This window comes from Micropterus salmoides, unplaced genomic scaffold, assembly GCF_014851395.1.
Source record: "Micropterus salmoides isolate LMB-PRFRI ecotype aquatic unplaced genomic scaffold, ASM1485139v1 Ms_hic_scaffold_20, whole genome shotgun sequence".
In the NCBI taxonomy this organism is placed as follows: domain Eukaryota; kingdom Metazoa; phylum Chordata; class Actinopteri; order Centrarchiformes; family Centrarchidae; genus Micropterus; species Micropterus salmoides.
This window is the reverse complement of record NW_024041151.1, coordinates 19,328,617-19,355,964: the sequence shown is the minus strand read 5'-3', so window position 1 is coordinate 19,355,964 and position 27,348 is coordinate 19,328,617. Positions and strand designations below refer to the sequence as shown.

Genomic DNA, 27,348 nt, shown 5'->3' with positions numbered 1-27,348 from the left:
GAAGGGTCTTAAGTACCTGCTTTATAGGATATCCAATGAAGGTTAAAGTCAAGGGCAACTGGACTTGGTTGAAGATATTGGATATCCGTCTACTGTGGAGTCATGTATATATTTTAAACATGTTTTGAAATGGTGTGTGTGTATGTGTGTATATATACTATGTGTATATATAATCCCCCCCCACCCCTTAAACATAACCCAACCCGTCCCCGTGGGCAACTCCCTAATAAATCACAAGGGGGAGCCAGACGGCCACAACGTGCTTGAAGCAGAAATCACCCAGAACCAATAAGTGTTTTATGTTGAGGTCATGAGTAAAACGAAAAGAGGAACAAAAGGCAGCCTACAACACCTCCGCGGATGGGCGTTTTTGGGAACGCTCGAAGCATTAACGTTAAATTACCACATTGCTCGTCTATCAACACTTCCTCCATGTGAAGCACGGGACCTGCGTGCTCAGCTGGATTGGTCCATCCCAATGTCTGCTACAATGTCAGTCCGCTACATTCTTCCCCTTTCTCAAAACGCTAGCTAGCCGTCGTAGGACGGACGCTAACGTTACTTACACCACAGCGAGAAGAGAGATAAGGAAGATTTCTGACTTGCAGTGTTAAGCAACACGTTCAGGTAAGGTTTAGTTTTTTTTCCTATGTAGTACTGGTATTTTGTTTTCATCAGGCGTACTATGGACGTTACTCACCCGCACTAGCATCCTTGACTCCTGCCCAACAACATCTGTATCTTTGACAGATGAAGCGGCTGCTAATGTTAGCCAAGCTGTTCTGCTTTGACACTCAGAGCTAAGTTAGCTTTTACGACGCTGAACACTCGTTTCATGTATGGATTTGAGACTGAGAAATTGTCGATCACTCATTTTAATGTTTACAATTTCTCTCCGTTATGAGTGTAATCTAGCTGTTACTGCACTAGAAAAGCGAAACAATATTTGTCTATTGCACATGAGAGCAACGTTATAACACGTAGAGTCCACGGTAATTTGTTTTTCTGAGTTAACCCAATAAATGTATATAATGTAGCGTAAATAACCAGTAGTTCTAGCTAATGTTTTGACTACGTTAATGTTTAATACGTAACGTTACACTCAAAGTAAGTTAGTGTTACTGTGGATTGTGACAGTGGTGTTTTTTTCGTTGCTATTAGAGCTTTTTAAGAATCTAAAGTTGCATCAATCAGTCCTTTACAAGACATACCCAATGTTGGCCTGTAGGTTCCCCTAATGTATTTCTTTTCCAGTAATTGTTAGTTTGATGCTTTTGAAATATTTCCCGACCACTGATACAGTGGTGTTGTTTTATCATGTGATGACAGACTTGATGATATTCTTGAAATGCACCAGCAACTATTTTTGCTGGTGATCAAATGGACACTAACCCAAGTCATGGATACTCGGATATATCAACATTACTGTGTCACAATACAAGTTATATTCAGTGAAAAAATTCTATAAACTAAGTGGGTTTTATCAAGTAGTCAATGACAAAACTACTTTGAAAATGTATTAATTGTTCAATATCTCTGTTTAATATAATTGGGAAATTTATATATTTAGGTTTCAGATTGTTAGACAAAATAATTAATCTGACATCACTTTTAATTCTTAGATATTGTGATACACATTTTCACTACCTTCTGACAACTGAGAAAATAATCTTTAGTTGTAGTTGTAATAACTGTTTTTGTGGTTGATAAAGAGTCGATAATGGCTGTGCATGTGGCTGCCAATGAAATAGTTTTTTTTAGTTTGTGATTAACACTACACTACCCCCCATCCCATTGATCTTTTAATGAAGCTGGGGATTCTCCTCTGTTCCAGATGGCCCTGTGTTGTACTTCTATGTCTATAGGAACGTGTCTGTGTTGTTATTAATGTTGTACATGGCTTGGACCCTTGATAAGTCCTCTCATCCCCTCCCCTCCTGTCCAGATGAAGGTCAGGTCATGTGACTTTTGTTGTGATAAGAGGCACAGTATGGCATCTGGAGCTAGGCGGGCATCTGTTGTTGTTTTTTTTTTTATAAGGCTCAAATCTAACTGCTTGTTCTTTGTCTTCTTAGCTGCTGTGATTACTAGGGACCAGGGAAGTTTAGGGCTTTAGCCAGCATTTCAGTTAGCTTTGACATACAGTATCTCACAAAAGTGAGGACACCCCTCACGTATTTGTAAATATTTGATTATATCTTTTCATGTGACAACACTGAAGAAATTATACTTTGCCATAAGTGTAAGCTTGTATAACAGTGTAAATTTGCTGTCCCCTCAAAATAACACATTACACAGCCATTAATGTCTAAACTGCTGGGAACAAAAGAATAGGACTGGCCATGGTCGACCAAAGAAGTTTAGTGCACGTACTCAGTGTCATATCCAGAGGTTGTCTTTGGGAAAGTCTGCAAACAGTTGAAGACAAGTAGACTAAGGACATGGATTACTGGAACCATGTTCTGTGGTCTGATGAGATAAACCAGATGAGGAGTACAAAGACAAGTGTGTCCTGCCTACAGTCAAGCATGGTGGTGGGAGTGTCATGGTCTGGGGCTGCATGAGTGCTGTCGGCACTGGGGAGCTACAGTTCATTGAGCGAACCATGAATGCCAACATGTGCTTTGACATACTAAGCAGAGCATGATCTCCTCCCCTTTGGAGACTGGGCTACAGGGCAGTAATGCAACATGATAACAACCCCAAACGCTCCTCCAGGACGACCACTGCCTTGGTAAAGAAGCTGGGGGTATAGGTCGATGGACTTGCCAAGCATGTCTCCAGACCTAAACCCTATTGAGTATCTGTGGGGCATCCTCAAATGGTAGGTGGAGGAGCGCAAGATCTCATCCACCAGCTCCATGATGTTGTCATAGAGGAGTGGAAGAGGACTCCAGTGGCAACCTGTGAAGCTCTGGTGACCTCAATGCCCAAGAGAGTTAAGGCAGTGCTGGAAAATAATGGTGGCCATACAAAACATTTTCACTTAGGGGTGTACTCACTTTTGTTGCCTGCGGTTTAGACATTAATGGCTGTGTGATGTGTTATTTTGAGGGGACAGCAAATTTACACTATTATACAAGCTATACACTCATTACTTTACATTGTAGCGAAGTGTCATTTCTTCAGTGTTGTCACATTAAAAGATATAATCAAATATTTACAAAAATGTGAGGGGTGTACTCACTTTTGTAAGACTGTAAATTAGGCTTGCTTAGGAACTGTAGAGAGACTGTGGGCTATATTGTTTTATCTTTAGTGCTAGTGGGCAGCTTAGCCAAGTTTGCAAAGAGGGATTTGTTATTTCACATGTTTTGCTCAAAGCTTGTATGTAGCATTAGCTTGGATCCAGTTCCCCCATAATTTGGGGTGAGAGGTGGGTGACGTAACTAAAAACAATTGAAAAACATGACTGGAGAGTTAGCTGAGTCAAAGTTATGTTAAAATGGATCTCTCAGCTGTAAATGATTCTAATGAGTTATCTAGGCTAATTGTAGTTATCAGAAACTCACTTACTAAATAGCGGCTGTTGACCCCAAAATGTCAACAGAAACCAAATTGAGCTGGCATTCAGCTGCCTTTTGTTGATTTCTCATGCTTCTGCAAATCCTGCTGCCAAAGACAAACCACTCTTTTGATATTCAGGGCTAAATTCTAAACCCTGCTTGGTGGGGAAAGGCAGTGACATTGTGTGTCTTGCTATAAGAGATAATGTCATGTAAAGACTTTTTTTGTCATCAGCAATGTAGAAACTGCCGTGTGCCTCACCATTTATCCCAGATCAAAGTAGGTCAAGCTTAGTAAGTTACTTCTCTTTTCTGGATATAAAAAGACTACTATAACTCGTGCATTGCGAGTTTCATCCAGGGTAACGTCGCTTTATTTTTCTGTACTCCATTGAGGTTGAGTCCGCTTATCAGGGCACATTACGTTACGTTAGTGGAAGTGATAGTGTTAAAAGTCTTAACTGGATTTCAAGAGCTTCTTTTTTCAGCCGAATGAAACAAGGATACTGGGCATCATAGGAAAAGTTGAAAAGAAAACAGCTGGCAAATACTTTTTTTTTTTTTTTTTGAAATATTTAAGATTGAACATCCCATGATAATGACGAGGGAGTACTTTTTGTCAAATTTATTTAATATAGCACCTTTCACACATCAAGGTCACAAAGCGCTTTACAAGAATGACATATTAGAAATGAGACCATCTGAAAAGTAAAGGAACTAGGGATGCACCGATCCAAAATTTTCAGTCCCGATACCAATATCTGGGCTTTGGGTGTCTATCCGATACATTGTGGGGAAGAAACTTGAAATCAATTTTTTATGTGTAAGGCAACATCAAGCTTGATTTAAACATTGCTTCCTAACTTTATAAAACAAAATGCTAGGCTTATGTTAGCTTTCCTAGCAAAATGTTCGGGTCTACCGGCACACTGCTGACGCATTGCAAAGTATGTACGTTATTGAATTGAACAGGTCAGCATCCTTGTCACTGATGCCCAATCCAGCTATATGAGTCAGTATCGGGCCAATATATCAGTATTGGACCGGTTCATCCCTAAAACGAACATAAAGCATAAGAAACAACATCGTAAAACAGCAAAAGATAATCAGTCAATAAAACATAAGCAACAACATCATAAAAATGGTAAAATAATCAGTCAATAAAACATAAGTAATAATTGGCCTTAAAACACAATTTTGCACACGGCGTGACAAAGGCCAGTTTAAATAAAAGAGGATTTAGCTGCTTTGTAAAGGCGCAGAACATATCTCTATGGGAAGTGCATTCTACAGAGTGGGCGCCACCATTACAAAACCACTTTTTGTTTTTAGGTGAGCGCGAGGAATAACTAGAAGATCTGGTCAGAAGATCTAAGTGACCTAGTGGTAATATAAGGGTGCAGCAGGTAATAGATCTACCCAGGCACCTGACCATGCAGGTCTCTTTATGTGAAAATGAGAACCTTAAAATAAATCCTGAACCTGCCAATGTAACAATGACAGGATCTGATGGGAGTCCTAGTAGACCTGGTCTCCAGTCTTGCAGCAGCGTTCTGGACTGGATTTGTAGACAGTCCATGGCTGAGACAGGTGAAAAGGGAGTTGCAATAGTCTAACTGAGATGAAAGGGGGGGCGTACAGCTGGATATCATTAGAGCAACAGTGAGAAGAGATGTCTTTAAATATGTTAATGATATGATCTAAGGGGAGCATATACAAATAAAATAAAATAGGGCCCAAGAAGGAACCCTGAGGCACATCACAGGAAAGAGCAGCAGTTTCAGACATGTAATGACCCAGCAACACAGAAAAACGCCTCTTTGAGAAATAGGATGAGAACCAGTCCAGGGCGCTTCCAGAGGCACCCACCCACTGCCTAAGCTTTTGAATCAGGATGTAATCTACAGTATCAAAAGCGGCACTAAGATCTAGCAGCACCAGAGCAGAGCATTCTCCCACATCAGAAGAAATCATTATGTCATTGGAGACCCTGAGAAGAGCAGTTTCAGTGGAATGCTTCTGACAGAAACCCGATTGGAATTAATCTAAAATGTTGTGTGCAGTCAAGGTGGCACTGAGCTGTTTGACAGCAACTTTCTCTAGATTAGATTTAGATTAAAGGCATCTTAGATATATGCCTATAGTGGTTGGATAGTTGAGAGTTGGATAAGCAGAAAGGGTACTAGAAGAGGGGATGACGCTACCCTGAGAACTATGTTATCCACAATGAAAGAGATATAGTTGAATCATTATTTGAAAAGGCAGGCACATCAGGAGGTGCAGGAGTAACAGTGTTGTTGAGTGTGTCAAACAGAACTTTTGTGTTACTGGAGGATATTAAGTTGGCAAAGTAAGAAGCCCGCGCATCCTTAACCATGCTGTTAAACTCAGTTAAAAGGTCTTTTGTAATAAAGGCGATGAAGGTGAAAGGAGTTAAAGAGAACAAGCAGTGAAGAAAAGATGAAATACTTGCTCAATATGAGTCTCTGTGTAAATGTGTGGAGATTCTTTCTTTTTGTGAGTTTTCATCACTATATATAGGCTGGCAGGGGCGGTAGAGAAGCCACCTGAAGTGGGTGTCTCTTCCCACACATGGTCCTTATTCTGAACCTGGCTGGAACTCTGACTGTCTTGTTTTTCTTATTGCTTCCTTTTGTGTTCCTGTATCTGTGAGATTTACTCAACTCCCACACACAAACAGAGCCACAAATCCTGTCAAAACCATGCTGGAAAGCAAGGATCTCTCTCTGTCTCTTTTTTTCTCTTTTTCTCTCCCTGCCTCCTTTCCTTCTCCCTCCATTCCTCTTACAGATAATGAGCAGATAATAGGCTGAGTGGACTGGGAGATGGAAATGGCCCTCTTGAAATTATGCAAAAAAAGCTTCTGGTTATATGCTGTACAGATAATTAACCATGTTGTATAACTGACATCAAAGGCAGACTGAACCATTTCTTTTATAGACGCATCAAATCTGTCCACTTAAAGCTAAAGTTTGTGATACTAGACATGTTTGCAAGCACTAATTAGCACTTAACAGAATATGTGGAAAAACTCTACACTCCACCAATGTTTCATAGGGAAAGAGCTCTATCTACCTATGTTTCAGAGCTAGTGAACAGCATCTCTGATTGTTTTTCCCACTCCCTTTCATTACACCCACAATTTTCACGCTGGCCAGTCAAATGCTGATAGCTACAGCTGTGTGCAAAGGTAATTAAACGTTAGGTGTACATACATTCATACTTTGCCTCAGGATTTATGCCAGCTCTAAATTATTCCTGGCTAAAAAGATAAGCCTAGAGTTACCATCTGTTTTTTGTTTATCTTGACTCCCACTTCACAGTTGCTTTAAGTTGTTTTGGTAAAGTTTTGGTAAAGGGGATGTACCAGGTTTTTGTTGTATCTGTATTTGTTCTCCCTACATGCATAATATTTGTTAAGGCCTACCTCAGCAAAGTTATTGTTTTATGTGTTGAACTAAAACATTAAATACTAAAGAAGGATGTTGGTATTGGTTAAATATGATCTTGGGCTCCCTTCCTATAACCCTGGTCAAGCAGCATGGGCAAATAATGGCAAAAATCCAAAGCTAATAGGATACTCGTCTCCAGGTGATTATGAACTGTGCACCAGTTGAACATGCCACTAAGGAATCATGTGCTCTGTCAGTAGAACATGTGTAAACGGGAAACTCTTTTAAAACACAGTGCTCAAGCTGTTGGGAGCTTGGATGTCATTAACTGATATTGCAAACCTACAGTCAGTGTAGATTAGTTACCTTGCAACTCTATCAAGGTAATTCTATGTGTTGTTTCCATGCATTTACCATTACGTATAAATATGGTACAATCCAAGTCACAGTAGATAAAGGAGAGGCCTTTGAGAATAAGTGCTACAAATGAACTAACTTGATGCATGTGATACAAGATTGTGAAATAATAAACATGCAAAAGAATTGTTGTGTGTAGGTAGTCTGGAAAGAGGTAGGTCTTCAAGTGATTCTGCTGACTGAATTTAGTCATTTGTTGGCAGATTGTAGTTAACAAGAAGGCTCATTAACCTGAATGAGCTGTAGGTAGGTGGGTGCCGTGCTAGTGCCCACTCTGTCGGCAAGCATTAGTGACATGACCTATATGCGAGTGGCGACAGGCAGCCAATGGAGGGCCTAATGAAAACTGAAGTGACATGAGCTGTTTTAAGCTGACAGAAGATGTTACATAGTGTGAAGAGATGACCGAGTGACAGATGCAACATGCTTAGTGAAAGTTAGTTGGTCATCAGTCACGATGCACAGATTTCTAGCAGACTTTGTTGGAGGATTCGAGGCGGAGTTGAGCTGGGTATCTAATGTTGTGCCAAACAGAGGGACTGGCTGGGAGTCACCAGGAGTTCAGTCTTAGAGAGACTAAAGCTGTGGCTACATTTGGATTCTTCCGTTAGTACTTCTTAGTTAGTTAGTACTTCTTCTTCTACTTGTACTCTGGCAGATCATTATTGCCAACATTTGACCATGATTGTCACTCACCAAAATATCTGCCGGCTTGTTTGCCCATTTGACTTCAATTCAGTTTTATTAAAAATGAATAAAACTTCCTCGGCCGCTATTTTCACAGGTTTGAAAATAGGTTGGTAGTCCCTCTCCTTCTGCTATGTAGACAAGATGGCTACCGTTGAGGGTGAAACTCAACTTTTTGACTGTTATGAGTACACCACCAGGTCACTCACACTTGTCAGTATGAACGCACATGCACTCAAAATAGCAAGGTTTTTATCAGTGAGGCGAAGGGGATAACTTGAGCCTGCTTACACATTGTGGGGAATGTATACAAAGCCAATAAAGCACGATTGTAGGTGAGATTGCTAGAAGGAACTTGGAGGGAAAAGGGTCCAGAGGGCAGATGTTGGCTTGAGAGCAGATGTTCAGAGACTTCCTCAGGGAGAGGGGAAAATGCTTAAAATTGTGATGCACCCTTAATCAGGGGAGACCCACTGTGGTTGTGTGTTCTGTGAATTCGACACTGATGGATGCCACCTTGTCAGTAAAGAAGGATGTAGCTGGGGTAGAGGTGGCTGGTGGAGGATGCAATGTGTTGTAATATTACTGTTATTACTAGAACTTCAAGAGAGTAATACTGTTTTTTAGGGTAGCCAATAAGCTCTGTCCCAGTACTTGCAGTGGTTCTCAACCTTTTTTTTGGGCCAGCGCCCCCCTATCCATTATCCAGGTCCCTTACCGCCCCCCATCAAAAAAGATGTTTGCTATTTTCCCTGAATATTGTTGATTTTTTTTTTATTGTTACTATTGTTATTATGGATGGTGCACTTAAATAAGAGTGGGGTATGGGGGTCCTCCCCCAGAAGATTTTGAGCATTAAACACTTAATTTCCTGCATTCTGGTGAACATTTCTTTCTTCTTTCTTCTTTCTTTTTTCACTAATTTATGGTGAAAATGTCTAAAAATTCAGGTGGCAGGTGACAATTCAAAATATATGATTATAATAAAATAATGTAGTGAGGCTCTCAGGCATTCTTATTGCTTTTAAATATTTTTCTCCTGTAGATTAACTTATTTAATATCATCCCTGCTGAGTCAATAGACATGATTAAGTCTTACCTCCTCTTTTGAGGGGAAGTAACCTATTTTATTGTGTTTGTGGTAATAAATTCCGTTTTAATTCAGTTATTGACTGGACTTTATTAGCTCATCTGTTAACAACAAACTGTGGCGCAGCTATATACAGCATGCTAGCCTCAAAAACCCAGCTGTATTCTAACATTAATTTAGCTCTCCTTATTAGCTAGGCTCCTTACATGCTTGCTAATAACTTTTAATAGCTGGGTCTCCGACACTGATAGCGTTGTGTTGGACTGATTTGTGCAGCTGTGTTCACCAGGGAGAGAGAGCGAGAGATCGAGGGACGGATGAGAGAGACGAGCGAGAGGATGTGCTGCGCCAATACACGCTGCCTGTAGCTCTGCAGTCAAATACGATTTTAAATTGGCCTAGTAAATAAAATCGAAAATAAATATGTGGTGGTCAGCGTTGATATTGTGGCGGGCCGGCACAAATAAATGAACGTATGGGAAACACTTCTGCTCATGTTCAAAACTTTCTGCACATTCAGACTCTCCGACGTATCTGTGTTCTCTGACATGTAAAGAAAAAAAGTCGTAATGGGAGACTAACGTCATTAGCCTATTTAAAGAGAATTCATAATATTTTACTACATGCCCTATACTGCATTATTATCGCCGTCTAACAGACAAAACTGAATGAGAGGAGGAGGTGCTCATGCCGGGGGAAAACGAAACTAACCGACAACACCTGTGATCAGGCAGAAAACAACAAGGTATCTGAGAGCTTGGAACGTTGAAGTGGTACCAGGACTGGAGCGACGACGATCAAGCGAAGATGGACTGGAGAACCGGGGTAGAAATACTGTTGAAGATGAGGCTGATGGCAGGCAGGTGTGGCGGGCGGAGGTGGAGGTTGACGAGACACAGGTGCGGGTCATCAGCCGGGCTCCAGGGTGGAGAGGGAGAGAGCACACACAGAGGGAGAGGTGAGGAGACACGGGGGAGAAAACAGAAATGCGAGACGAAGTAAAAAAGAAACAAAAGAGCACAGGGCACTCACCGTCAGCTGGGCTGCCACCGCAACAGATACTCTGACTTCCCGTTCCCGTGAAGGCAGCACGAAGTTGCACCACAAGTAGCTGAAGGAGAAAATATAAACAGTCTCGTCCAGTCGCAGTGGACTAAACTGGCAGGTTTTAATGTCGCAGACCACCGTTTAAAGTTTAAACTCGTATTGTTGTGAATCTTAAGTCTAAACTCAGCGCCCCCCTTTCCAAAATATTGCTTCCAGCACCCCCCATCATCCTCAGAACGACCCCGTTCAGAAACACTACTTTAAAGGCTCCACCTGTTAACAAAGCAGATGTACTGTATTTTGTTATTCTGCATTTTGCTCTTGTGTCTTAGGCACCAATTCCCCCTGAGGTTCCCATCTGATGTCAGTCTTTGTGAAGAGGCACCATGTTTCCTTGTCACGTAACCCCCTGGCCCTCTGCTGAGCCGCCGCCCTCCTGCGGCAGTCATGCACCCCCAGCACAGCCCTCACAACCCCTGCCTGATCTGCTGTGCAGCTGTCCCGCTCCACCTTTGAACACCCACTCTGAGACACCCTCCCCAGACCCCATGGAATCCCTCATCGTGGTCACGGAGTACGAACCCAGCAGACCACCTGGAGAGGCTGGGGAAGAGGAGGAGGTAAGATGAAACACACCCAGGAACCTAATTGGACATTTGGGTTTCTTCTGAATGAAATTGCTTGTCACATGATAATAAATGGCCATAGTTTGATTTCTTTCCAGACCTCATTTCAGAATTATCAGATTAGCACTTTGCAGTTATTAATTTGAGACCATGTAGGCAGTAAGTGTTGTTGCTTTAACATATCCCGTAGACACTTAAATAAATCTAAACTGCTGGATCATGAGCACAAGTGGATTTAGCATTTGAGTCATCTGACATAGTGCTAATACCTTGAATTAAAATGTAAAATATAAGCTGGAAAATAGGTGCATTGTCTCATAAAGTTGATACAAACAGATAAATACTACATATTGACCATCATATATTATGAAATCTGATTTGAATGTATCACATCTCAGCTAGAAGAAATGGACAGTTCTGAGACCCCTGAGCCAGCTTCCTTTGTAGCGGCACCTTTCCGGACTCCTTCATGCGACCTGCTGTCCCACACAGTTAGCCGGCCAGAGGCTCTGCTACCCGAAAGCCAGGAGCAAAGGGGAAGATTAAGCCTGTCAGACAGGAAACTTTCTCTGCAGGAGCGCTCCCAAACGGCAGCATCACCCTGCAGCTCTCCGGGACTCACAGGGCGCTATATTTACCCGTCATTACCCTACTCGCCCATCACATCACCCCACTCCTCACCACGTTTGCCTCGCCGGCCCACTGTGGAGTCCCACAGTGTTTCCATCACAGACCTCCAGGTATAGTCAAGCATTGAAGAAAATACGACTCCAGTGTTCAAGATTTTACATTTTTGAAAACCTTCTATGATGTTGATATTGCTGCTACTGTTTGCCAAATTGATACCAGGAGTTTACCTTAATATTTACCCTCTGTAGAACCAAATCAGTTTTGTTTGGCTGTCATTGATCAGGTGATCAATAAATCCATCACAAATTAGCCAGCCAGCATGAGGTCACAGTCAGAGTAATAATAATTGTGATTATATAATTAATGGTCTCTGCACCATCTGACCAGTCCATTGCATAAAGCATTATACATGGATGAACAAACTAACTGATGTTCAGAGAGCCAGGCTGGTACAGTGATGCTCCTCTTGAACATTTGTTAGTTATCAAAACCTTGGTATCATATTTTAACATCTGAAAGTAAGCAGAAATACATGTGCATTTGTCTTAAAAGCAGCCACACACTGGTAAAGACTGAGCTTTGTGGAAGCAAAGGTAAGGTTTTACAGTCTCAGTAGATGTAGATAATAGCTGTGTTATTACACATAGATGCAGAAACCTGGAAATGTCATGTCCTGTAGGTAGAATCTCAGCAGTCTGCATAAGTTCTCCTATATGAAATTTATAGCCTAATATGCATTTCTGCTTTCACAGAATCACATATTGTAGATTAGGGCTGCGCGATATGGCCGAAAATGTCATCACGATAAAAGAATATTCATATAAATCGATATTTATAATTATCACGATAAATGTCAAATCATTATTTCTTTCAAGTTTAAAGGCTGGTTTTTGCTCCTGAGTAAAAGTTGGTGGTTAATTGCAGTTTAAAACTATTTTTTATGGTAACGACTTGCCAAACAGTGGATCACTTAGCAAATCTGATGTAGAACATTCAAAACAATTTTTAAAGTTTTTTGAACAATTTTCAACAAATATGCATGAGTAAAATTAAGTAAAATCTTCCTTCAGTCCCTTTTCCTCAACAAAATAAATGTGTTTTTATAATAAATTAAGTGCTAATTTATTTGTGATTCAAATTAATTTGAATGAATTTATTGAACATTTCTATATTGGTATTTAGGAAAATTATATCATGATAATTATCATTTTTATTTTTTTACTCAGCCCTATTTTGTAGATTAAAAAAAAAAATCTTTTAATAAACTTATCTAAGTTACATTTAGTAATGTATTTTAATTGAAGAGATGGTTAGTCAGTGCATCCCTAGTTTATACAGAGAATGATTGTTTCATAGGCTGGGTTCGGTTATATATCAACTGCAAACCTGGATTCATCGGATTTCTAGAGGTTTTACTTTGAATGAATCTTAGAAATGACAAATTGAACTGGGATAGTGATTGCAGACTCACACAATGACATGCTGACAAGCACAGAAAGTCTTGTGTTGCAAAACATCAGGCACTCTCGGGAGCACTGGTGTACAAAGCACTGCACTTGAGCGTTTCTGTTGAAAATGGAAATGTAAAAAAGAAGATCTAATTGAACAGATATTTAATGGACAGGATTTCACATGAAAAAGCCATTTTTGTAAGAATATATCTAGGGTGTCTAACTGCTAAACTATCTGATACGTGAATATCTCTCTCTGTGATTTCCTTTGAAGAGAACCCATTTTCTCCTCCTCTCATTTCTCTCATCTGCCTCTCCTCAAGGATTGTGTTCAACTCAACCAGTACAAGCTGAAAGATGAGATTGGAAAGGTACCATCAGAGACAACTCATTGATTGCTCCCTTTCACTGACTCTTCCATTTTCTTTTCCCTTCCGCCTACTGCATGTCTGTTGAGTAGTGCAAATCATCAAGGACACGCTGTAACAGTCTCTGATATCCTCTCTCCCGGCTGTCCTCATTTCCCAAACTGTGTGTAAACCACCAGGCCATGGGAGAGTTGGAAGATGGATGAGAGGCTGGTATAAATAGCGCTCTCCAAGGGTTGTGCAAGGCTTAGTGGATACAAGTGTGTATGTGTGCATGAGTGAGCTTTAGTGTGTGCTGTGCATGTTTTAGGTAGTGGGTTTAATAAGACAGAATGTGCATGTCTGTGGATTTCTGCATGTATCTAGACATAGCTAATGTGTGGGGTTTTGTGGTCAGTGAAGCCCTTCAGGATTGTTTGAGAGGCTCCTGTTGTCAGATCATCTCTGGGACTGTACGATAAGCTCTGTGCTGCCTCTCCAATCTGCTCCCCCAGCGGGAACTGATCCCGCTCTCTCTCCCTCTCTCTCTGTTTTTTGGGCATGGATTTGTGCACATGGGCTACTAATTGGGCCTAGTTTTTATCCTGAATTTCGTGTGTGTGGGCAGGGGGGGCTTTATAGCATAAACCAGGCCCAGTTTCCTTAATTAGCCTGCAATCAAAAATGAAAGAGATAGACGGAGAGATGATTTGAATTTCTCTGTTCTCACTTTGAAGCAACTGGGACTCTTTCAGTGTACACTGTCAGCCCACACACTTCCCTCCTGTGTGTATGTGTATTTGTTCCTGTGTATATTTGTATTTATTTAGTTTGCTATGTGAAAAATTGACAGCTGTTCAATCTCACTTTATTGGCTTGTATTCTCTGACTTATTTCCGGCCCAGGGCTCCTACGGTGTTGTCAAGCTGGCTTATAATGAGGATGACAACACATACTATGTGAGTTCTTCAGGCACACGCAAATGCAGATGGGATTTATTTCCAACTATTAACACTGTCTGTGTTTCTCTCACTACTCTCTCCTTCCTTATGAATTATCACTTGTCACACACACATACACACGTTTGTTCCTCTATCCATGGGGACATCTCAGTGACATAATGCATTCCCTAGCCCCTAACCCTAACCTGAACACTAAAACCAAGTCTTAACCCTCAAAAGACAGTCTCTGCCTGTAGGGAGTTTTGTCCCCCCAATGACACGAGTCCACATGGGTTGGTGTGCATTCTGGTTCAATTCCCCACGGAGATATAAAAACATGAAACACACACAGAAAGTCATAATAAGCAAACATGAAAGTGTCTCCATTTAAGTGCCTTGCTGAGTACTGTAATAGCAGCTTGAGCTTTTCTGTTTGCAGTTCATGATTATTGCTGCGTTTTTCATTAAGCTGCGTGATAATGACAGACAATGACATGGGGATTATTTTAATATTCCTCCCAAGTGACAAAGCCCACATGTCGCTTTCAGTGATTATATCATTGCCATAATAACTGAGGGCTTTGATTAAAAAAAGTCTGTTTGTCCTGAACAGGGACAGTATTCACCCAACAATGTAGCTGTCACACACTGTACCTTGGTGGTTGTCAGCTAGATAATTGTTCAAGAAATGGGCAGGGATGTCTCTGACTGGTTACCTGCTAGAAATCTGCGTGGCATGATTATAGGCTGTCCTGGTACTATCACCAACCATTAACTTTCACATGTTTTAAATGTAAAATTGAGATTTTACACCCATGTGCAGACAGCCAAACCTGTCTAAACCTGTTTTTCCATTTCTTCAGTTTAATAGTTGTCACAGCCCTGTCACAGACCAGGCTGCAGAAGTACTTGTTTCTTAAGCCCTGAAATTGTTTGCCGTGCATGTGTGGTGTATGTCCTGTTCACTGTCTGTGTTCAATCAGAAAACAAAGCAAAACTTGTAATGTTTAATCTCATCATTTCAAAATAAAACAGGCCAAGGTAGCTAACAATAACCAGACGTTCATTTGTTTTATTTTAGCCAAAATCACACATTTTTCTCAAAGTATTTTTTGTGAGTTACAGCTAAACTAATAAAGAATAATAAAAAGGAACCATGAGGCAATGGACATAACTTGCAAGCTTTGAATTTCAATCATTTTGCACCAGAGTTGACAGCAAGAACAGCCAGTATCTTCTTTTGTAAGTGTAACTTTTATTATCCTTTGTGCTGATGATGGTGGTCCATGTTAGCAGTCACAAATACACAAAGTATGTTCAAGGTGAGGGGAGGAATTCATAGGCTCTGGAAAATTCATGTAGGTGTGTGAGTGGGTGCACTGTCAGATATGCATCACCTCATTCTGCTGGGTCTTATTCTTCTTTTGTGTCCTGTTCTCTCCTGTAGGCGATGAAGGTGTTGTCCAAGAAGAGGCTGATGAGGCAGGCAGGTTTCCCACGTAAGTCTGGAGCCACAGGCAGATGGTTAACACAGCAGAGAGCACAGTCTCTTATAATTCTCCAGTGGTACATGAACGCTGCATACAATACTGAAACCCACCCTGTCTTTTGTCCTATCGTGTCCTTCGATCTGTTCTATCCTTCCCTCACCTGTAACCTATGCCCACCCACATCATCCCTCTTTTAGGGAGACCTCCCCCTCGTGGAGCCAAAGAAGCCCCTGAGGGTCCCCCTCAGCCCAAAGGGCCCCTGGAGCGCGTCTATCAAGAGATTGCCATCCTGAAAAAGCTGGACCATCCTAATGTGGTGAAACTAGTAGAGGTGTGCCTTGTTAAAACTTTCATTTAGGCTATTTTTATTTGATATATTTCTATTTCTAAACACATTTTAAACAAAATTGTGTGTGATATCTGTTATTTCTTAAAAAATTAAAAGTTGTCCAATCCATAGTGGCTTTCATTTTAAGGAGATAAAGTGCAGGTATTAGATCAAGGTGAAAAACAGAACATGAAATTTGAATGACAAAAACAATTAGGCTTCTCAAACAGTGTACGTAAAAAAAGAAAACAAACAGTGTGAGCTAAGTCTTTTGAGTGCGCCTCTTCTCTCTAAAGAACAACAAAGGTATGTTTTCCGCTCGCTAATGGAACAAATTGGAAAGAAGCCTCAGCAGTGTCACAGGAGGAAGGAAAAATAAGGATAAAAACAGCAATATCATTATTTCAAGTTGCATTTTGCTGATTATGTCCGTACAAAGGGAAAGGAAAACAAAGTTTGAGCGTAGCAATAACTGAAACCTCCCAGCTCTTTAAAGAGCCTCAAATGACAAAAATGCACTATAACACGGCTGTGTGTGTAACATTGTTTTGGCTTTGCACTCACGGATCCAAGTTAACATCACAGAAAATAATCTACATATGTGCAATTATTAGAGATTCCAGAGTGTTTCCGGGGTGTATTTATTTTTACATAATACAAAAGATGATCTATTGTGTGTGTGTTTAGACTCATTTTTATTTTTCTGTGATTTGGTGCCAGGTTTTGGATGACCCCAGCGAGGACCATCTGTACATGGGTACGTTGTGGCCAGACAGTCAGCTTGAAGAACAACACACACATACACACAACAATCACACAGTCATGCATGAAGCAAGCATAAAAGGAAGTTATTTGATGCACATCTTAAAATGTCTCGTGTTTTAGTTTGTTTGTGTTTTGGTAACTGAAAAGCTGTCATCGCTAACCTCATCTGTGTTTCTGTCACAGTTTTTGAGCTGGTCAAGCAAGGGTAAGCTAAGCCTCTTTTGTGGTAATGATTGTGACACTGGAATGAGCTCAATCTCATTAGCTATGATTGCTAATTGTGTGTGTGTGTGTGTGTGTGTGTGTGTGTGTGTGTGTGTGTGTGGAGGGCTGTAATGGAGGTGCCGACAGATAAACCTTTCAGCGAGGACCAGTCACGCTTTTACTTCCAAGATCTGCTCAGGGGAATCGAGTATTGTGAGTCTTCCAAACCTCTTGTTACTCTTCCACTCAGCCTGTGACTGCATGGTGGAGCATTATTAATGGGGTGATTAGGGTTGTTTATGGATCCCTCTCAGATAATTTGTAATGCATCTAGATAAGCTGTGATTAAAGGTGATTCAATATTGATTTAGCTCCTGTATAATATAGATTCTGCTCAGATAATCCTTATATATATATATATATAGCTATTATTAATATCATTATTATTATAATAATTCAATTCAAAAATCCTTTATTAGTCCCACAATGGGGAAATTTACAGTGTTACAGCAAAAAATATATTTTTTAGTTGACCGACTTAGATTCTGAACATGTATTGTCTTATGCCTGGTACTGTACAATTCAGCCTTAACCTTCTTGGAGTAAAAATGATCAGACAGACACTAAAACAAATAATTACCTACTTGAAATTAAACAATTTTGTTGCCGAATTAACATATTCCACAATAATATTCCATAATTAGCTGTTCTCGCGTGTGTTCATTTTCTACAATCTTCTGTGTCCCCTGTAGAGATAAAGGTCAATCATATACAGGGTTGTGAATGTCTAAATTAGTATTAAATAATTGAGGTAATTGACCTCGTCCTACAAGTCTTCCACGCCATTTACACAAGTCCTACATCTGTGCTGTTCTTGACTCGAGCCACCCACAAGGCACATTCCACATCATCTCAGTGGCTCTTAATGCATTTCAGCACAGGAGTGGAGGTTTTGCACGAAGTGTCGTCTAGGAGACTAATACTGAGGGAAGGAGAGGGACGCTCTGCACCAGGGGCAATGAAACAGTCAGAACCTTAATTTCTTTTTCTCATTATAAGTAATCATAAATGAGGGCAGGCTTATCTGACTAAAGTCACAGTGCAGGTAGTTTGGTTAAAGAAAACATTTCATAACTGGTACGTTTATCTTGTTTTCGCATTTAAGCATGGACAGTGGGTATGATCCTTTCTGTTGATGGCTGTAATTGCTGAAATGTTTATCCAGCTTCCTGTCTAAGTGCACCGCCAGAGTGCCAGAGACTCCTACACACGGTTCCAAGCTATTTTTATTTTATCTCGTCAAGCCAACAACTGATTTGTTCACAATTAAAAATTCAAATACTCAAAAGGTCCAAATGTTTTTTAAGACCTTCCTGTCAATCCTGACTTGATTGCAGTGTAAGAGAATATTTATCATCCTCAAATAGGATCTTGTTGCTATTTCAACAGTACATTACCAGAGGATCATCCACAGAGACATCAAACCCTCTAACCTGTTGGTGGGAGAAGATGGACACATTAAGATAGCAGACTTTGGAGTCAGTAACCAGTTTGAAGGGGCTGATGCCCTCCTGACCAGCACAGTGGGAACACCTGCCTTCCTCGGCCCTGAAGCGCTGTCTGAGACCAGAAAGAACTTTTCTGGAAAGGTGAAGGACCAGTTAGCTAACTAGGGCCCTCTGGGGATGATTTTCAGAAATGCAAGAACCTTAAGCCTTTAAAAATAATTTTCCTGTGTAATCTACTCTCCTAGTTTTCATATTTTTCTTTGTACCAAATGCCTTTTTTGTTTACAGTGGTGGATTTCAACTACCATACACTGAAGGAACATATTATAACTCAAAGTCTTTATCATGTCTGCGTGTCATGTAGGCTTTGGACATATGGGCCATGGGAGTGACACTTTATTGCTTCGTCTTTGGAGTGGTGAGTGACTAAATACTGTGACCTTGTTAGTTTGTTGTAATACAGGTTTTTCTGATTGACAATATACTGTTCCTTCAGTGAAACCAAGACCTTCCTTTCATTCATAGTGTCCATTTATGGATGAGCGCATCCTCAGTCTTCATCAGAAAATCAAGACACAACCTGTGGAGTTACCTGAACAGTCAGTTCTGCTTCTCCAATTATCCTATGTCAAAATGCCTTCCCCCGTCCAGTGGCGGTTGTTTATGTTATTAAATGGCTGTTTGTTTAGACATGAAATACACATTTCAGTGACCACATATTTATTTAGTTATTTATTTTCTTAATTACTTTATCTTACATTTTACAAAATGTAAATGTGAGTTTGTACCTGAGATTCTTTTTGTCTCAACAGTGCTGACATCTCAGATGATCTCAAAGATTTGTTGCTGAAAATGCTGGACAAGAATCCAGAGACCAGGATATCAATCCCACAGATTAAGGTAAACCCGTTCTTTCAGCTAAGCTGCCAGTTTCCATTGTCGCAATGAAGCACATTTGATATTACATGGAGTGCAGTGAACCACCTGAAGAACTTTAAGGACTTAAAAAGAGAAGAAGTGTGAGACCGGTGCATCTTACACAAACTCTTTCTTTGATCTGCACATGCAGCTGTCGTGACAGTGATGCCTAGATGACACGTGCAGTAGTGCCATATAAACCTTTAGTGGTTGGAAGAAAAAATGTCTCCTAATTTTGAAATGCTGCTGTTTGTCAGTTCCTTGACAATACAGACTTATGGCAGTTTTGCAGTTTCTTTTATCGGTTCATTTAATTCTAAATGCGACATTTATGAAAGTCTGTAAATAATGTGTTTGTCTTGTTAAAATATTGTAACCTGTATCCTGCATAACTTGATCTACTATCTAAAAACTTGCATCAGTTCTATAAAGTTAGTCCTGTTGTGCCTCCAAAGTAGGGCTTTTTATTGCTTTAATTGCATACAATAATATTATCTTTCAAAACTAAACCCATTTAGTGCATTTAAGTGCCATATCATATTTTGGGTTTTAAAAGAAAATAATTTCTGAAATGCAAAAAAAAACACCTTTTACTTAGTAAAAGTATAGTGTATATACTTGAGTTTCAGAACTATAAGTTTGAACCTAACTACTTCTCTGTGACTATCATGATAATAAATAAGGAATGAAGTTTAGGCTTTCACACATTGACTGCTGCATTTTTATTTTCTGTGGTTAATATCTTAAAGAAAACCTAGCTAACTTATCCTAACTAGCCACTACATTGATTTAACTCTCCATTATATATAGCCATAATTATCGTAGCCTACATTCTAGGGCTGCACAATTAATCTAATCGCAATTGCAATCTCGATGTCGTCATGTGCATACATACATAACCACAAAAAGTGCGCAATTTAATAAAACAGAAAAGGTGTGTGTGATGCTGTCTTCTCTGTGTGAGCTGCAGTTTGCTCATTATCTCTGGCCACACTGGGAACTCACATTTGTCCCTAAAAAGTGATAAGCCTAAGTGTAATGAGAAAAATTATTTATGATCAGTGTGGCAGTAACTTTTAAGACAAAAATCTACCGTAACCCCCATCCCCACCCTGCCACTAATCATTCAAAACATAGTCAGACGTGACACTGGAGCACCAAGAGAAATGCTGGTGCTCCAGTCTGTGACAGAGACAGAGCGACGTGACACAGTGCGCTGCATATAGGTATATGTATATATATATATATGATATGGATTAAACAAAGCTTTGATGCAAATAATTTGAATTGATGACTTTTAGTAATCAAGTTACTGTAGCCCTATGTTCTCCTTATGGTTATGTTCAGGTGCACCCGTGGGTGACGAGACACGGTGCAGAGCCTCTTCCTCCAGAGGATGACAACTGTTGTATGCTGATTGAGGTGACCGAGGAGGAGGTAGAGAATTCTGTTAAACACATCCCCAGCCTGGCTACAGTGGTGAGTTCATGAACTTGTTTTTGTCTCAAAAGATTAGGGTAAAGGTGCCCAAGTGTAATTTGATTTTGCCTCTGGTGTCATTAAGTCAAATATCACTGATGGGTAGCGTTTATTTTCAATGCAGCCTCTCTGAGAGAGGCATGAAAACAGTCACATGTCACATATTGAGACATAGTTGAGAATGAATGTTTTGTGAGGAGCAAACTAATTGCTAATTTTATGTACATTTCTATTTGTGTAAAGGATATTTATATTTATTTTTCAAGTTCTTATATTTCATTTTATAAAATAATCTTTTACACATCACTCCACCCCACAACACAGTCACTACACCACTACCACCTACTTGAGTTGAAATGACAGACTCAACGTTTATCACACCTGCCCACTGACCAAAGCTAAATGTAGAAAGTGTAAAATCCATCAGACAGACAAATTCTCCACATCTGCTGTCATATTGCCATTCTTTGGGACATTACACACAAATACATGAACTATCATTTCTGGATGGTTATACTGAGTGCTCACTATGGCTACTAGTAAAGTAAATGATATAGAAAACCTGTTGGTAATGTATGCTCATCGCTCACGATTGTTTTTCAGATCATGGTGAGAACTATGCTGAGGAAGCGCTCCTTTGGGAATCCTTTTGATTGGGGCCGTAAAGAGGACCGCAGCAGCTTGTGTGCTCCAGGTCAAACGTTCACGTAAGGATTGTGCACAGACACTGCAGACTATAAACTCTGTCTCTGGCTAAAGTTTTGCAGTAACATTAAGATTTAAGTACTCGTAACAGTATACTGTTTCTACGGCATTCTCACTTAGAGGTGCTGGGTCCTCTTAGTATAGCAAGCTAATGTTTATCAAGTAGTTTGTCAAGAAGACTGTTATTATTTCTCTCCTCCCTCTCCTGCCCTGCAGGAAAGGCAGAGCAGGCAGTGTGAGATACTGCTACATTCATTGTAACCAAAGAAGGTAAATCACTTTAGGTCAACTCGTGCCTGCTTTAGTACTGTTTAAGTGGTAGAGGGTATATGTAAGACCCCTGGCATGTTTTATTTTTCAGTGTGGCTTTAATGGTCAAATACTCTTGCGCATTGAGTTTGCAAACTAGCCTGTGCTAGTTTAAGGGTGTTTGGACAAGCCATCTTCAGGAATATTGTGCTCCAGAGTCTATGGCACCTACAAGATGAATTACTGTATATTTGATGTATAAGGGTGCTTGTGGTGAAGCATGCAATGTGTAATGCAGAAAGTCCAATTTACAGGTGCATCTTAAAAAAATAGGATATCGTGGAAAAGTGAAGCACAGTAATCCCATGGTCAGCAAACCAGTCATTTTGGCACCGTGAGCAGGTGCCAAGTCCTGCTGGAAAAGGAAATCAGCATCTCCATAAAGCTTGTCAGCAGATGGAAGCGTGAAGCGCTCTAAAATCTCCTGGTAGATGGTTTGATTGACTCCGGACTTGATAAAACACAGTGGACCAACACCAGCAGATGACATGGAGCCCCAGATCATTACTGACTGTGGAAACTTCATGCTGGACTTAGAGCACCTTGGATTCTGTGCCTCTCCACTCGTCCTGCAGACTCTGGGACCTTGATTGCTAAATGAAAAGAGGACTTTGGACTTTGGACTGAGAGATTAAAGGCGCATGAAACTTTTGCAGGTCATTTAAGTTGCTTAGCTGATAAGAGTTCTTCTCTGGTCGACATTTCTGTATTATAAATTTTCTAAAATTCTAATGTTTTGAGATTCTGGAGTTTTGATTCCTATGAGCTGTAAACCATAATCATTAAGATTAAAACAAAAAAATGTTAATTAATATTTATATTATATATATATGTATTTATATTTTTGAGATGCACCTGAATAAGTGACCAGGCTGTGGTTAGGTATTTACAGAATTATATTCTGAGCACCTGATCTGTGGGTTAATGCGCAATATTATGGGGATGGACAAAATATCGCGAAGGCCTGCACAATCTATTTCAATACAGTTTCAGAGTGGTGTTGATACAACTTTGCAGCAATACTGCAAGGCTGCTGTTTGTGATGTTGTGATGATTGGCATTATGTTATAAAGCATTAATGTGTAATGTAGCCAAATACAATACCGCCACACGTCACACTTTTACTTTACAGTTGAGTCAGTGCCTCTCTGACACAGTAAAAAAACAAAAATAGCATTTTTTTTTAAATCCACACTCAGTTCATCATGAGCCCAGAGCATCCATTTATCTTAATAAGTTGTTACTCATTCCTTTGCATGAAGCACTCTCCACACATAGCCAAAGGACATGCCTGTAAATTGATATCCCTTTGTGTCTCTCCTTGAAAAAACAATACACTTCTTTAATATAACTTTTCCCCATTTCACAAAGTTTACCCTTGTGTATGATAAGAAACCCAGCCCAACAGCTTTCCGGCATTTCCTTAATGCTTGCCGCCTCGCTTTATGTAACATTTAAAATGGTTGGTTTCAGTTCCTGAGCATACAGTAGGTTAACAGTTGCTTATTCCTTTCTCTGTTCAGTAAAATAGGATTGACAGCAAGCCCACAGCAGCGCTATAACTAACGTTGTGTCTGGTGTGTTTCTTAGGAAACAGGAGAGTGGTGATGGCATGAGGAGTATGGACCTGCCCTACGTGGGAGAGGATGAGGCTCTTTCCTGATGCAGAGGGTTTATTATGCACACTGGTATCAGTCTGCCTGCAACCACACAGCACGACACCCCCTTTACTCACAGTTTCATACTGGCAGCCTATACCTGTGTACATTTCCTGGGCGGTGGACAAGTGTGGCGGACGCAGAAAAAAAGTAGAAATTAAGGATCTAAGGCACTTTGAGAACATTTTCAGCTTTTAATCCATTTTCTCCTCTTAAAAAGGCTCAGTTTGGGGTTGTGGGACTGTCACTGGGAACCTTCTTGAACCTTGAACCTGTCTTTCGTCCTTATTGCCCAACCCATTCTGCACCTCTTATCCTGCATGCATTTATAGTCCCAGCATGCTTCGTCTCAGGCTTCAACTGTACTCTTTCGTGTTTTATTGTAGTTCAGCCACTTGTGTTTTTTCAACGATTTCAGGTATACAGGGCATGGGAACAGGCGATGGTGAAGGTTTATGGGGAGGGATGGTTGTCTTCACCATCACCTCGACATTCTCTTTAGAGCAGGTTTCTTGACAATGATTGTCTGGTTCACTCTGCAGAGTAGCAGTGCCCAGTTTTGTAACATATTTTAGAGTGAATAATCTGTACAGTTTCCCCCGAAATGAAAAAAGGGAGTGAAAAAATGTTTACTTCATTGAATGCATGTGTTTACTTTCCCAATGCAAACACTATATAAGCTATTTTAAACATTTGCACGCTCATAGACACACCTGTTTGTTTGTTTTTTAGTCTTTTAGTCTTTCATCATTGGCTCTTTATTAAGGCTCCCATTTACTGAAATACTATCAATAGAAAGCTTTAACAGTTGGTATAATGCTTTGTGAGCAATGGGATTTCTTCTTCTGCAAAGCTAATGCTTTTAGCAAAGCTTTTTTTAGTGAACAATGATATGATTTTTTTAGGTGTTTGCTATATATTTTTAAATTCATCAAAGTGCTGATCTACCAAATGTATATGAGAAAAACAATGTGTTGGTGCAAAATGATTCTGTAGCCATTGTCTGTGTTTTTTTAATTGTTTAAACTACAAATCACTTCTCTCCAGTTGTTTGGACAAACAAGCTTGTGTGTTGTGATACTGAGGAAGAGAGTTTCACATTTTTCAGCCGTGTCCAGTTAAATTTGTGAATGTTCTTGTTTTATTTGTTTCGTATTGATAAGAATGACTGATTTAAAACCGCACATTTCAGGACACCAAAAACGTCAATTATGTCTGATTTTGTAAAGGATAGTACGCTAACTTAAAGAAAACAAACCTTTAAACTATTTGTTCTTTATTGAGCTATTAGAGCTGGCAACCGAAGTACGTTTTGAGATGGAAGCATAGTGCAGCTGCAGACTTTTTGTACAAATCTATGCATGACATACCTGTAGTCATTGTGTTGGACTTAAAAACCGTTGTCATCTTTGGTTGGGGGAGTAGGCCACACTGCAAATATTGCAAATGAATTAGTTCTTTCTTTCTTTATTGATATTTATTGATGAGTTTCATTTTAGATGATCCCAAAGCAGTATATTAGGAGATATGTTAGGATATATATATGAATTTTCCACTTGTGTTCCTTTTGTTTTCATTTGTTTCTTATATTTTCTCAAATATGTTAGTGTAGGTATAAAGTCACAGTATTTATAACATTTAATGCTTCCACACACTCATTACTTCAGCACTTAAGCGTTGAATGTTCAAGAAAGGGACTTTGTTTTGTGTTTTTTTACTTATGACTTGCATGTCACTCTGAACTGTACAAAACTGTATGTGTGTTTTTTAAGACTAGTACTATGCATATGAGTGTGTATTTCTCTGTATGGTGCAATGGGCTGGATGAGGAGGGCTGTATGTGGTCGTCTGATTGTAATTTCTTTTTGCTTACCTGATGTTTTATCCAGAAATAATAAATTAAGTGGTGCTCTCCACTGTGGAGTGCTGCAAAATAGAGACAGGCACTATGGGTTTAGATTTTCAAAATATTACTGTACTGTACTTTTGAAGGGTACATTTTTTTTTGTTTTTAACTCAATGATAGCCATTTGCCAATGATCTTTAAATGCCCACGATTTAGTCAGAAAACGAATTGCAGAAATGTCTCAATTTGTGTCATACTGTGAAATGTCGCCTCATTTAAACATGCTTTCCACACATTTATGAGAGATTTTACCTTCTGTCATGCTGTAAGTTGTATAGACTATTGTTATCTAAGATAAAGTTTTTAATTGAGCAAAACAAGGATGAGCTGAAGGACAGTTTGGGTCTGAATGCAGGGTGACAGCACAGAAAAACACAGAAAAGCTGTAAGATAAAAATTTTATATATACAATATTTAAATCTGTAGTTGCAATGCAGTCTGTGCCCATTCTTGTCAGAAGAGCCAGGCTAAGTGATTAATCTTTATTGTTGACATGATTTTGCATCCAGTAGTGTAAATTTATTTCATTAAGAGCTTTAGGGGCTCTTTTCCCCTAAATGCATGCCAACATACTGAACACATACCACTGTATTGTCATAGCATGCGAGGTCCTTGAAAAACAAAATAGGATCTTTGAATTCACTATACATACTGTATCTTGTTCATCATTGGAATAAAATATTATTGCCTTTCTGTAATGTTTTTGGTCTGGATGTTATTAAGCTTCAGTTCCAGTTCTTGGCCTCTAGAGTGTGCTGTGTACTGTAACATTTCTGAAGCTTGTTCCTTCCTTACATGTCAACAGCAAATCTTCTACATCTACTTATTTTCTTAACTGGTTGCACTTTAGCATAATTCTACAGTCAACCTGTGCAGATCAACTAGGGATTTCCTAGTTAGGTTGAAACTATTTTATTGTTTTTTATATTATAATTAATATTTGAGGACTAATTGTTTATGGACAGTTTTTTTTGTGGTTTACATGAGGAAACCAAAGGAGTTAAAGGAGCTGTAAGCAACATTCAATGCCACTAAACGTTACCCTAGGCCACCAGCATCTCATACCAAAACAAACTTACACTATGGCCCAGCAGATCAAACCACTGTGAGACAGATGAGGAGGGAGAACATAATCTTTCAAAACTTTGGACTGGTAGTGGAGAACATGGACTAATACATAGATGCTGATAACAGTGGTTATATTGGTTGGGACATTTTCCCAATCAATATCCAGTCATTTTACACCCCTGTGAGCATCCATTTAGTAAATGTTTCACTGTGATAATTAAAAGAGTCATAATCTTTTAAATAGTAAAAATAGTCGATACATCCATTATTCATGTATCAGTAGCCCAAATGAAAAGTTCTAGCCTATTGCACCAACTCCTATCAACTAGGGCGTGCCCAAATCTCCAGTAGAGTAGGTGTCCATGACATTTTACTCTTTATTTAGATCTGTATATTATATATAAGTTTATAAAAATGATGTTAATTTTATGTGTCCCTCATGTCCTCTGTGTTGCCTGATTTTCACACTGCACTTGTCAGTTTTTGGTTTGAAAAATGTGTCAACATACAAGAATTGACCTTCAGTCTCCACACTACACACCTCAGTGGAGGTTTCACACGTCAGGGTAAAAAAAACAAGTGTGACACTGACCTCTTGTGCTAATTTTGTAGCATTGCAGTCCATGTGAAAAGACTGGAATAACTTCAGGTTTTCAGTTATTGCCTACTGATGGAATACATCATCCTTCATGAGTTGAGAAAATTAAATGACAAATTTATCCAAAATGTACAAATAAATATCCCTTCCCTCTAACTATCATTCCACCGTATCCTTACACTCCCTGCATGCACTTAATCATGTAAATACTTTAATAAGAAAATCATCTGAAATCTCAAATTAACTCAGGTACCTCT

The 27,348-nt window shown here is 39.7% G+C and overlaps 1 protein-coding gene across 2 annotated transcripts; it reads left to right on the top strand.

Moving 5' to 3' along the window:
* The first annotated feature begins 300 nt into the window (after positions 1 to 300).
* Positions 301 to 26,123, top strand: LOC119914503 (calcium/calmodulin-dependent protein kinase kinase 2). Of its 2 annotated transcripts, XM_038733833.1 has the most exons (18): positions 301 to 627; positions 10,493 to 10,780; positions 11,185 to 11,526; positions 13,191 to 13,238; positions 14,120 to 14,173; positions 15,603 to 15,654; positions 15,843 to 15,976; positions 16,694 to 16,730; positions 16,922 to 16,943; positions 17,067 to 17,155; positions 18,392 to 18,591; positions 18,815 to 18,868; positions 18,976 to 19,049; positions 19,263 to 19,350; positions 20,716 to 20,847; positions 21,451 to 21,554; positions 21,769 to 21,822; positions 23,452 to 26,123. In XM_038733833.1, the coding sequence occupies exons 2-18, from the start codon at positions 10,547 to 10,549 to the stop codon at positions 23,522 to 23,524; spliced, it is 1,791 nt and encodes a 596-aa protein (XP_038589761.1). In that variant the 5' UTR covers positions 301 to 627; positions 10,493 to 10,546; the 3' UTR covers positions 23,525 to 26,123. The 2 variants fall into 2 exon arrangements, with proteins under 2 accessions (XP_038589761.1, XP_038589762.1); XM_038733834.1 differs by lacking the exon at positions 21,769 to 21,822 and having other exon boundaries at positions 302 to 627.
* The last annotated feature ends 1,225 nt before the right edge of the window (positions 26,124 to 27,348 follow it).